We start from the raw sequence: 13,442 nt of genomic DNA, 5'->3' as shown, positions 1-13,442 counted from the left end.
TTACGGCACGATCAAAACTAAAAATATGGCTTCCTATTTAAACACAACCAAAGTAAATAGATTAAGTTGGAGCACCTGGGTCTAGTTGTTGCTCCGTTCACTGCTGTCAGAATCTTACTGGCCAGCAGATCCAGCTGTTATCAGTTCACACTTTAACACTCAGCTCAACAGCTGGGTGTGAATGTGTGTGTGTGCGCGCCACGCCACGGCTCAGCGTCTTTCAGGAATCGCTCCTACTCAGCTCTTATCTCTCTGCTGTCTGTCTCTCTCTGAGTCTCGGTGATGAAGACGAGGCTCTGGACTGTGTCGAGGAAAATCCCCTCTCCCTCTGACTCAGCCGGTGTTATGAACAAAACGCAGAGCGAAAGCTTAGAGCGACACGTCCACGCAGATTATCACACCTTACTGGCCAGGGGGAAAAGTCCTGTTTGTTTGTTTTCAATATAAAACAGTGAAACAGGAGCTTTATGATGATAAATAATCAGTCAGTTCTTATTTTAGCTCACAGAAATGATGAAACTGTTTATGTGGGATCTATCAACACCTCTTATATCAAGTCTAAACCGTGATTAAACACGACCTCTCCGGGTTAGCTGAGGGCTCTGGATGATGCGTACCTTCGTGTGACATTCTCCTGAAAGGGGTAGATGACCTGTCCGTTCTGGCACAGCTCGCAGATGAAGCCCTTCTCTCGACACAGGCTGCAGCTGAACACGTGGGAGCTGGCGAATTTGATCACCTTGGACAGGAAGGGGGCCAGTTTCCCGTCGATCACCTGGAGGAGGAGGAATAATGGAGGAGAGGGGTGAGTGATATGTAAAGCCGATAAATGTTAAAAGCCTCCTAATCATCCATCGGCTCTCTATATCATCATGACAACAGATCTGGGCTTGAAGTCAACAAGCTCGGTTGGGGAATATGCTTTGAAGAACAACAGCAGGGAGAACAATGCCATGATCTTCTGCTTTCTTTAGAAAAAAAAATCTTTGATTGCTGTTGTGCAATGAGGCAGACTAAACATTGAGATAAGAAGCAAACCGTATCACTCATCAGACCAAAAAAGATCTGTGGCCTCCATAAATCATCCTTTGTATGCCCAGCCAGAGAGTAAAGTTGGATTCTGCATCAGTTTTCTGCTGAAAACCTGACTTGATGACCTACATGTCATCAAAAGTCACCGACTAGTGGGATGTCTCTACCACAACTCACAAACTCATCAGTGAAAACACCTTAAACAGTCTCTGCAGGAAATTGTAATCACACCTGTTAATGCAAACTCATTCACAATTTGCACATTTTTGGGTGGTCATCGCAGCTTTTCCGCAATTCTGACCAATCACCTGAACACTTTCTGGATTTCCTTCTGTGACATTCAGAAAAGCAGCTGAAGTTTGACCAATCCCGTTAGCTACCTTCTAATTTAACTTCCTGCTTGATGACCTCTTACAACATTCAAGATTACATTAGCTTTTTACAACCAATGCCAGCTAACCAACTAATGCTAGCTAAACAGCTAATGCGAGCTAAACAGCTAAATGTTGGCTAACGTTAGCTAAATAACAAAAAATTAGCTATAGCATATATACAGAGCACTTTTACTGCACTAGAGAGGCTCATTACTCTCTTCACTGTTCAAAATATTCAACAGATTAATAATGTGATCAAGGGTGATTTTTAAACTGCTAAACTCGAGTTTTAGCTTTAACTTTTAGCTTTTAAGGATAAATGTTTTGCTGTTGAAGACGACTGTTTTTCACTTCGTTCTCCAGCTTCTGCTTGTTACATTTCAGCAACTATTTGTAGTTCTGTTAACTACAAATAGTTCTGCGGTTTTCAGCAGTTAGCGTTAGCTTACAGCGTTCACACTTCCATTTTTTCATGGAAATGCTAATTTTCTAGTTTTATTTGTATAAAGGATGCAATTTCAAGAGGATACTTGAACACTTTAAATATTAACTATACTAAAGTCCTGTCTTTTTTTTTTTTTTTGCCATGACGATGTTATAGCAAATATGGCAAATTTTGACTCCAACTTTAAAGAAAAAAAACCCTATATTTTTACGTTGCAACAGTCAAAAAATAATAGTCAGGTGGAACTGTTTAAATTAAACAAAAAGGTGACAGAAGAATAGTGCTAAAGAGGCGTATGACACACAAAAAAGAGATTAAACTTAATTTAAAGCAATTTACACTAAGACTGTTGTTGGTTTATGGAGAAGAAAAAAGAAGAGGAGAGGAAGCAGAAGGAAGAGAGGACGACAGGTAACAGAACGGCCATCTTGTTTTTTGAGATTGTCTTTTAACGATTGGCGAGTTCCTAAAAGGAGCGGCGGTGGGGTCGGATGGTGGAGGTCTGAAGGGGGAAGGAGGAGCTGTATTGTTGCGTTTCTTCTGTGTACGAGTGAGCAGAGAACATAAAAACTCAACATGTTTCAAAAGCTACCGGTTCATGCTTCGCTACCATGAGCCGGTAGCGAAGCATGAACCGGTTCATCAGCGTATAAAGACTGGCGCACGTCTGACGGAGACGGGGAAAAAGTAGCAGAAAAAAACAGAGGAGGAAGTAGGAGAGAGTGGCAGAGGTATAATAAACATGAGATCTTGAGAGAGAAGCGAGAGCCTGCATTCAGATACGAGTGGTTCCACCTGGCAGAGCTCTGGACCTCCCAATTATAACCTCCTTCACGCTGTTTTTCAGACGACGAGAGGACAAGAGGAGGACTTGAGGTAGAGAGTGGAGGAAGAAACCACACACGCACACAGATGAAACATAAAACACTAAGATGTACTCATCCTGTTTGCCCCGAATCAGACAGAGCCGAGTAAAGAGCTGCGACACTTCAAACTGAAATGAAATGGTCTTCAGCAGGCAGCAGCCCAAACGCAGCGCAAGCAGCTCATAGCAGGACACTGACAAATATGGCCTAAATAACAGGTAGAAAAACAACGTAGGACCAATTAAAATGAATCGTTTTGATTGGTCCTACTCAATAATTTCTGTAAAAATAAATGTAAATAAAGCGCTTTTTCAGAATTTATGCTTTTTTATTTGTCAGGTTGTCAAAGTGTATAGGAACTTTAAATGAGTAAATAATGTGCCTGGGGTATAATTATGATGCGACACAAAGGTAGTGTTTTTCTTTAATGGTCTTTAATGGCAGGAGTCTCAGGTATTTCCTGAGACTTCTGCGTACTCAGGAAATACCTAAAGGGGTCTACCTCTACAGTTCGAGCAACGTGTAAAAAGCTCAAATGAACCAAAACTGTGACTGAAGCGATAAATAAACAAAAAAACTTGCTTAAGTTCACTGTTCATCTTGGGTTCCCCAAATCTCCATGACGACCATTAAATGCCATCTACTGGACCACAGTTTGTTTTCTCATTGATGCCCAAAGAAAAATGTATTTTCTGGCCTAGAATTACAACAATAAACTTGTGGAGTCTAATGGGACTTTAACTGGACCTGTGTGATTTAGTACTATTGTGATAATGACAAGAAAAGACAATAAATAGTACTTATTCCTTTTTTTTTGTTTTTAGATCTGTATGGCTGTGACTACATGACACAGCAGTCAACTCCACATGTAGCTTTAAATACCGCTCTTGATAGACATTTCCATTAGCAACATGCTTCGTTAGGACACCAGTCACATAAACAAGTGTGATTTGTATCACTAAACTGCACATAGTAACTGTAATTAATCATATTTTCAAAAGGATTGACATTTATTGATATTCTCATTAAACAAACTATGGAGGAAATAGTAAAACTTAACAATCCAAACAATACCTTTTGGGTTTTTTTAAAAACATAAATTGGAATTCATTGTGACAACAATGAATCTGAATTTGTATCAAAACGATACGATAAATGCCCACCTCCACACCCCTATTAAATATTAGGTCCATATTAAAATGCAAGCACTTGTATCTGAACGTTTCTGTATGACTGGACTGATTTGATTCCTGTACTTGAATTGGATGGTTTGACTTGGAAAGCACCTTGAGATGAGCTGAACTGACTTCGTTTCCACGGGTAGGAAATGCTTTTACACCCAAACAGAAATGTTTAGAAACGTTCTCACAAGTGTTGCGTACTTAAAATAAAGGAACGTGCTCAGTCCAGTCCAGATAATCAAGTTCTAACGGCAGCCAGACGGATTGGACCGGTCCCGAGGGAAGCAGAGAGACGTGCGTGTCCCCCTCCACCCGCACCGAGCCAAACCAAACCCAAAGTAAAGCAGGCCTGCTCAGCTCGGTCCAGCCCAGTTCCACATGACGAATGGATCTGCTGATGGAGGCTGACAGGCTCGGTAATTAAGGCCCCCTATAATTGGACTGGGCAGAGTCAAGCGAAAGGCGGGAGAGCTCTGGTGACTGACTGGCTCTCCGAGGGGAACGGCGGGGAAAAGAGCAGGAAGATGGCCGGTCTGATGGAGAGGCATGGGAGTAACTCTGTGAAAGAGCAAAATCTTGACAAACAGAAAACAAGTAAATCAAATCCTCTGTGTGGATAAAGCCTGGGTGCTTTTCATTAAAACATCCAATTCCAGAGGCTGGTACCAGCTTGTTTTGATCAAAACTAGTTGGCTAAGGTCAAAATTGGCTTTTATTTTCCTTAAACGCCCATACGTCAGCTGTTACTGCCGCAGTAAATAACCTCTGACCGTTTTACTAGCTCCATCAAAGTGCCACTGGCTGGTTGTATCACACCGGGACGATAATTCAGACTGTGAAATTTAATATGAACATATATAAGAAAGTTGTAGTTGTCCTTAGAGACGACAGTAAATCAGCTGCAGTTCAGAGTCGATGAGTTCAGACCTCTGCAGGTTTCAGAACCGCCGGACATGCATTGTGATTTAAGATCATTTAGAGATGCTGCGATCAGAATTTAGTTACCAATATCTGGTCTCCAAATCTCGTAAAGCTTTAATTTGCACACACAGATTCTAGCTGAGTCTTTGTCTGCAAAAACAATGACATAAAAAGCTAAAAGAAGATATTTTAGAGATGAAACGATTAATCGGATTAATTGTGATAAATCCATTATTGAAAAAAAATAAACTAATTTAGTAATTGACTCATTGATAACTGGATTCAAAAAAAGCCATTTTCTGTATAAAGCAACACACTGAGGAGAAATCAAGTGAAAACTGGACAAAAATACCATATATACTTTTTGCATTTAAGATTTAACCCCCCCCCCAATAAAAACCCCAATTTGTCTGTAAATATATTCTAACCAGAACTCAAGAGGCAGTTTCAGCTTCACCTGGTTCAAATTTGATAGAAAAACAAATCTATTAAATACCTATCTAATCTAAAAAATAGTCACCAAGTCAAGCAGAAAGGCCTGAGCTCTTCACACGTTGATGTTAGAAGGATTTTTTTTAGCTGCAAAAGATCAAGCGGGCACTAAATTACTGCTGTTATTGCATTTTAGACAACAAGATGTTTATTTTCTTCTTTAAAAAAATAACTGAACTGTTTATTCGGATCTTTTAATGCATTTCTAATATAAAAAAGGCATAATATACAGTATCTGCAAAATGTGGCATTTCTTTTATCTCTTTGTATTCCTTTGCATACCTTTGTAGCTTCGGTTGTTTCGTCTCCTAACATTTTGGTTAAAATTAAAGCTATGTTAAGACATTAGAGATTTTTTTTAAAGTATGAGGTCTAAGATTCATCAGCGTCAACTCTGACTTCTGATCAAAAAGAATAAAGAATAAGTGGAAGTATCATGTAGTCTAAAGTCTTTGGAGAATAATGACTTGTGCAAAGGGCTTTCTGATGACAAAAGGCTAAACTGTAATGCGGTTAAATCTTGAAGAGGATGAACCTTAGATTATTTTTTATCACACACACCCACACACAGGTGTTTGGACTCAAGTGTTTACAGATATACTCCATGTTGGGCTGCGGTTGCCACTAAGTATATCTTGAATTAATTATTACCATGTGAAAATGCTTGTTGTTGTGGTTTCTCGGTTCTGTTTTTTTCTCTCTTTCTGCAGGTGTAGAAGCAGACTTCTAAGGTGTTCTCTTTTATTCTTTTCTTACTTTTTTTCTCTCCTCTATTCTTATTTCCTTTAAATTTTAAATTTTGCCCCACCTCTCCACATTTTTTGCTTTTTTTTTCTTGTTCCTTTTCTAAATTTTGAGTCCTACAATGCTGGAAAGGACATGCAACATTTAAGACCCCGATTAGCACTGAACTTATTTATATGCATGTAAATAATACTTAGTGTTGCTTGAAGTGAAGGAGGTTAGCGAAAGAGTTCTGATTTAATTAAGCTTTTGAAAAGAGTTTGCTCCAAAACCTTGAATTATACTTTTGCTTTCAGTCAGAGGAAAATCTTATTTGTTTAAAAACTGTTTTTGAAAAAGTAATAGAGTCTATTTTTTCCTAAAATCTGCTGCTTTCTTTAGTTGCTTCTGTCTGAGTTATGCTAAATAAGAAGAGAACCAGAAAGTGATGGGCTTACACAGACTAAGAGAGAGACACAGAACCAGAACCACGGAGAGATGTTGGCTCAGTGATTGTTTTTGATCACTAATACTTGAAGTTTCAGCTGTCATTAAGACGGAACTCCAAATTATGGAAAACATTTGCTTTTATATTTCAGAAATACGTTGGACTAAGTCAGACCCTAAGTGAAATGATAATACTCTGACATGTAATCAATACAACCATTCAATTTTAGATAAGTATGAATTTTGTTTTGCTCACCCAAGACATATTTCATAATATATAAAAGTAATTTGACACCTGTCATTTAATGACTTGCTGACTAAGCAAAATAATGTTGAATCAGATAAATTATTCACTGAGGCCGATTAAAAAAAAAACAATTATATGTCTTAATAATGAGACTGGAAATATTCTTAAAACATAAATATAATTAAGTGGTTTTAATATTTTATACAGATAATATGAGCAATATTTATGAAAATCCTTAATTGCAAAGAAAAATAAACGAATGCTTTACGTACAAAATGCTTTGCTAATGGATACAAAATGGGATTAAATGTCACCATGAGGCGTAATTCATGTGCTTTGAACTAATTCATTGAAATGAATGAAAAGCTATGTGCATATTTTTGGTAATTGCCAGAGTACAGCAAAAGTCCAAACAATCCAATATTACTGTTTAGACAGAACCTAAACTATCAACCGAATTATTGATTTTATGTGGAAAAATCTCTGCACCTGGATTATCTTTGACCTTTTCCCCTTCTAAAAAAAGCTCCCACAAAAACCCCCAATAACAAAAACCCACTTTTCAGCTTTTCTCTCTCCGCCCCTCCTCCTCCAGTTCAAACTCTTTCTCTGCTGCACGCAGAGTCTTTGTGCTCCAAAACCTCCTAATCCCCTAAAACTGCTGTTTAACAGCCGTTAGCGTGCCCTCCTCGTTCCCTCACACACACGCACACGCACGCACGCACTGAAGTTCCATTGAGAAACTGGACAACCAGCTGGGATAACGAGGCTGGGAAGAACGGGGTGAACTCTGTTTGGATAACGCGCTCTCCTCCATTAAAGGGAAAATACACAAAACTTGATGGATGCTGTTGTGCATCAAGTGGAAACTGTCCCTCTGTGGATTCCAGGAGTTGCTAAAATTTGGTCTTCAGTAAAACTATGTCTTCACAGCATCACACCATTTTTTTTAACATTTTTGCTCTGATTTTAAACAGAAAACTGATATAATATTGCCATCCGTGACATCTAATTCAAATGAACTTAACCAAAAAGATAGAATAAATAAGCAGATCCACAGTTTTTAAAAGCGTTTGTTAAGCTGAATATTTTCTATTCTGCTCTTTATGGAGTAATTGAAATATAACAATGTGAAAAAGTTAATATTGACAGACTATTACTTAGTAAGACTAAATATTGATTTTGAATCAGGAGTTGCTCTAAGAATTTCTATGTTTAAAGGTGTACAGCTTATGAAATCAAGCTACTGTTGCCTTTTTGTCATATTTTCACCAACTCTCAACTCTGTGTCACATATGTCACAGTAAAGGTGGAAAACACATCACTTCTTTCCAAGACCGAATTGGACTTGAAGACAGAAAAATTGCTAAGCTGTCTTTATGCCATCAATGTCCAGGTTCTTGGAACATCATTGAGCCACTGACCTGTTTGGTGATTTATGAACGACCCCCGCTGCACCACTGCGACATTTTAGCTAATTATCTTAATCATTTTTCACAGTAACATAAAAAAACAAAAAAACAACAACTTCGTTTCGCTGCATGCTGTTACTTGGACAATAAAATGACAACTTTGAAATCTCACATGACCATAAAGTTGGGGACACCTGATACTTTCCCCCATCTATGTTTGCTCCTCCTGCGGCTGAACCCACGAGGAGAAGGTGGAAATCTTCCTGAGAACACCTGCGTTTACTTAAGAGGCCTCTGTGTGTCTGGTCAAGTGTGAGTGGAGAGGCATGCCAGGCATACAGGGAATGCCAGGGTGTCACTGTGGGAAGCGGGCTGCATGCATACACACAAACATTTTCTTCCTGCTACTTTAGTCTTCGCACAAAACCACAGAAACCGCCCCTAAAGCCGGCCGAGGAACTGCGATGAGTGTCCCTAGACAAACACATATGGCTTCTAGAAAACCGACTGGCTCCTTATTGAGGGGGTGGGGGGGTTCAGGGTGGAGGCTGTTTGTCAGGAGGTGAAAAGACTAATGTGGTCCAAGCTTTAGCCAGAGAAGCTCAGCCTTCGCTGACCTCTGAGCTGGAACAAAAAAAGCCACGTTCATCAAGTGCGTCATTTTATTCAGGAGGAGAATCAAAAGAAACAAGCTTGTTAATATGGAAAACCAATTAAGAGGCAGAGTGCTCGAGAATCTCCGACAGAGAGGGAGAGAGAGAGAAGTGGTGGGGGGGGGGAAAAGAGGAGAGGGCAGACTCTATCAAAGACTCTTGTTGGAATTAGTAGCAAATGTCTGCTTTGGGGGGTTTTCTGAGCGACTCGTCGGGCTTTAGCAGGGGAGCGCACATGTGCGGCGAGCGTGTGCGTGAGGCTGAGGGGATGTTGGGAAGAATGGAGGGATGTCACGCTTTGTTTTTCTGCCTGTTGATTCTGAATGTGACCAATTAGTGAAGCAGAGAGAGACACAGAGTGTGGGAGTGGAGGAGGAGGGGGTCCAATCTCTTTCACCGTGAGAGTCTGAGGCCGATCTCTGAGTCAGAGCGGGATGAAAGCAGAGGGGAAGAGAAGAAGAAGGGAAAAAAAGAGAAAAAAACAGGGGCAAGCTACTACATAATGAACATAATGACAAACAAAAGGACTTTTCAGTCATTTCTGCTCGCTTTTCCTCAGACCCCCAACTCAGTTTGACGGCTCGGCGATGAACTGCGGGGAGGCCGGGGCGCGTTTTCTTTTCTTTCTTTCTTTTTTTTTTTGCTACAAAAATGTGAGTCTTTCATGTGAAACTGAAAACAATGACATCTTTTAAAACAAACTGGAGACAAAGGTGAGCAAAATCAGAGGACAGTCAGCCAGGAAAACAATCATTAGGCAAATAATCCTCTGATCTGCCAATTTCAATTTTAAATATGTAAATTTTTTCTAAATATAGTGACAAAGTTGCTAGATTAGCAATATTGGGGTAGCTAGTGGTAAAGATATCGACTAATCGCAAATCTACCAAAATTAAGAAACTCAGTGCGATTAATCGGTGAACCGCGATATATGTATATAATAAATATCTTTTTAGATTAATTTCTTAATCATCAAACAATGTCCCCAAAACTCTCCACATACGTTAGTATCTCAGCCATTAGAAACATAAATCCGGTGTGGGCATAAAAAAAGAGTCCATTCAACTGGCCATATGTTGCCAAAATAAATTGAGCCAATTGAAACTTAGCGTCATATTAAATATTGTGCCAAGGCAGTATTTTGCAAGGCATTACATTTTTTTGTGTCAGAGAAACCCATCTGTTAAATATGGAGATCCATCTTAAAACTGAATCTCATCCATTGTTTAAACATTTGGTTAGACCAAAAAAAAAAAAAGATGGAATAGTGAAATTATCCAGACGATGGTTATCAATGAACTTACCAAACAGAGAACTTGAATTAAATTTGTCTCCAATTATCTCAAATGTTGTGAAATCAGAAGGCTACAAACTCCTTAAAGGCATGTTCATCTCAATCGATGTAAATTTCAGATTTTGAAGAAAGAAATTGTATGTAGAATATTCTCTCTCTTAATATTATGAAACTAACTAAGAGATATAACTTTGGTGAAGCTAGTAGACATTAAGCAGGAAGGTTTACCTTGATAAACAGAGTAAGAAAAACAGCTTATGTGTCTTTAGTCGGTGACTAAAATACATCATTTCTGTTGTATACGACTACAACTCCCATGTATGTTTGTGTGTGTAAATGTGTACCTGCTGCAGGTCGGCCAGAGAGTACAGGTGGATGTGCTGTAGAAGGTATTCCCTGGGAAAAATCCTGTTAGAGACACAAAAACATTTACTGCATCATTTTCCCCAAAGCAGATCAACTGGTTAACATGAAGTAATTTTACACTGATGAAAACATCTAAAATCTTTCTTACCCATCAGATAAAAAGGAGACTGACCCCAGTGTAGTTTATTATGTGACACAAAGAGGCACATGATTGTTAGCATTGTTGTTATTTTAGCATGCAAACATCTGACACCCTGCTACCTCTAAATAAAACCTCAGGATTCCTTCATATGTAACCTAGTTAGTAACCTGGCCATCGCCTTGCTTCGCCATTACGCTCAATTCTCATCTCCCTTCAGTGCTCCGTCTGGGCTTTCTCCCACTGAAGTGGATTTCTACAGTAGAATTTCAACTGGGCCAATCAGCAAAGAGGAGGAGACGTTGTGAATGATGACGACAATTTTCTGCGTTGCTTTAGATTTGCAGTCTGCCTGCAGTTTTAGCAATGGCAGGGGAGGAAGTGAAGGAAGTCGTTCAGTCCGTGCTGGCCACGCTTCCAAATACTGAATTAACATCAACAGCCAGCACTGCTATCTTCTCATCAGAGCATGATTATTTATAGTGCAAGCAATATCTAGTAAGCTTCATAGGGCCAAACAGCCCAAACATTAGCGATTGGATCAAAATTAAAACTTTGAGGGTGCAGTCCTTCTGCACGAAGCAAAGATTAGAACAAGGGGCTCGGTTTTACCAGGCTATCTAATTAGTAAAATGTCCATTTGTGTGTATAAAGCCGTCAATCAATATAAATTGACGGCCCTGTGGAAACCTGAGAGGTTTAAGCGAGCATCAAGAAGACCAAGAAACACAGCCAAGGATTAAGGGTCAGGGTTTAAACCATCATTCCAACCTTTGAACATCCCATGGAGCAATGTTCAATCTGGAAATGGAAAGAGAATGGGATAACTTCAAATCCACAGAGTCATGACCGTCCCCTAAACTGACTGACAAGGCAAGAGAGCAGCAACCAGAGAAACAACCTGGAGACCCATGAAAGCTTGGCTGGGAGAATCTGCAGAGTGGCAAGAAGAAAAGCCATTGTTGAAAGAATCCATTAGGAGTCTTGTTTAAAATTTACCACAAGTCACTTGATGTTGGTCTGTCACATAAAATCCCACTGAAGTTTGTTGTTGCAACATAAAATGTGAAAAAAAGTGAAAGGAATATAAATAATTCAGCATGTTCCTGCAGCAGTAATACTTCAAGGTTAGAGATAGTCAATAATAGAAGATTGTCTTCAGTGTGTGAAGACGGAGGCCTCCTCTCAGATAACCAAGATAGACGGCACCGCGTTAAATCCAGTCTGAAGCTGTGATGAGTGTCGCTGTGGTACATGGACGCGTGTGATCCAAATACGCCACGGAAATAGACGCCACCGATAATCTGATGTTTGGCAGGTTACCAACGGTTACCACATCAGCATTCACGACAACAAACACGCGCAGACACAAAAACTGAGATTGTGCCGCGCGTGTTGATCTTGATTAGAAACACTTGAGAGCTAACACATTAGAAGATTAGATTAGAAAGGCCTCACACAGAACAGCAACTACTTAAATATTTGTGTTTGCAAGAACCAATATCCCTCAAGTCTACATTTTACAGCAGTATATCCTGAAGGATTTTTCCACTGCACGGGACACGCCTTTTATTAAAACTGTTATCACTCTGGGATTATGACGGTTTGCCAAAGGAAGGTCTGACTTCGCTAAGTGTGTGCAGAATGAAGTAAGTGTTAAGGTGTGTGCACAAAGGTGGCAAATCAAGGCTTTCCATCACCAAGTTATCTCACCCTAGTTGAACTTTCAACAATTATGTTGCTGTGAAGTGTCAGAAAAGCTGCCAGGATGCAAAGTTGCTGATGAAAAGTTTTACTCCAATAAACCTATAAAAAAAAAATTCTGTAAACCGGAGAGTTCAGGAATCATCCTTATTAGTAAACAGAGAAAACACACCAGAAAAGCTGGGTTACTAAACATCAACCCAAACTTTGCACATTTCACTACACACTGCTTCCACCTCAAGGTTATGCACTACTGTGACTTATTCTGTCCCATAAAATCACACTAAAACACAGTTATCTAAGGTTGTATTGTGATAAAATGTGACAAAGTTCAGCTACAGGAATGTACATTCATTTTACACACAAGTAGGCATCCTCTGGTTTGATTCAGATGGTAAAACTATATCAGTTCATAATCAAGTGGACAACAGCAGAAAGAGTTAGTAACTCTTACTGTGCACCATTATGTACTTTCAAAAAAGACTGCACCAGAATCCCTCCAAAAAAAGATCGGCTCGTCTACTTGTCTGCATTTTTTGTGAACTGATTGCAGGACATGAGTCAACTTGACCACACAACATTATTTATCCCAGTATCCCTGGAAACTGAGGCCCTATCATTCCAACCATAGTTTACAAACAGCTTTAAACAACCAGCTGTGCTTGTGACAGTTTACAGTTTTAATCCGCTCATTTTTTTATTTATTTATTTATCCGCATCGGCAGCAAAACAGGAGTAAACAGCTTTTAGAAGAACATTTATTAAGCTCCAGTCTTATGACAAGTCGCTCACGATGTTCTGATTGGCTGCTGTTCCCCAGGAGCCCGCCCCCTGCACCTGACGAAAGCGGTTCTTTCCTCTGGTCCAGCAGGAAGCCGGTGCCGGCGTAGCTGGTGTGTTTTGTGGAAACAGAAAGAACTGGAGCGTAGTTAGCACTAGCACCGCTTCAACAGTTTGGTGTAAAAGTTAAACTGTGTCTGTGTGCGTGTGTGTGTCCACAGATTTCTCTTTTCATACCCCCGTCCCCCATGTAGACGGATGACATCAGGAAGGTTTTAGCGCCACAGACCTCATCAATCCTGGAGTGTTTGGAAGTGGTGGGCCGCTGGCCGCCATCGGCTAATGGGACAGAAGTAAACACAGAAA

At 39.8% G+C, this 13,442-nt stretch overlaps 1 protein-coding gene across 2 annotated transcripts in view; it reads right to left on the bottom strand.

The window, feature by feature from the left end:
* The window catches only part of plekhm3 (pleckstrin homology domain containing, family M, member 3), a 40,705-nt gene that overhangs the window by 5,426 nt on the left and 21,837 nt on the right, over window positions 1–13,442 (bottom strand). For both annotated transcript variants that reach the window (XM_007547234.1, XM_016669028.1), the window contains exons 6-7: window positions 10,432–10,495; window positions 618–775 (exon numbers count right to left, since the gene is read on the bottom strand). In XM_007547234.1, coding sequence (XP_007547296.1) covers window positions 618–775; window positions 10,432–10,495 — 222 coding nt within the window. The remainder of the gene's footprint in view (window positions 1–617; window positions 776–10,431; window positions 10,496–13,442) is intronic.

The sequence above is a fragment of the Poecilia formosa genome, unplaced genomic scaffold (assembly GCF_000485575.1).
Source record: "Poecilia formosa unplaced genomic scaffold, Poecilia_formosa-5.1.2 Scaffold19, whole genome shotgun sequence".
NCBI lineage: Eukaryota > Metazoa > Chordata > Actinopteri > Cyprinodontiformes > Poeciliidae > Poecilia > Poecilia formosa.
Note: the sequence above shows the minus strand (reverse complement) of the source record. Positions and strands in the feature narration are given on the sequence as shown.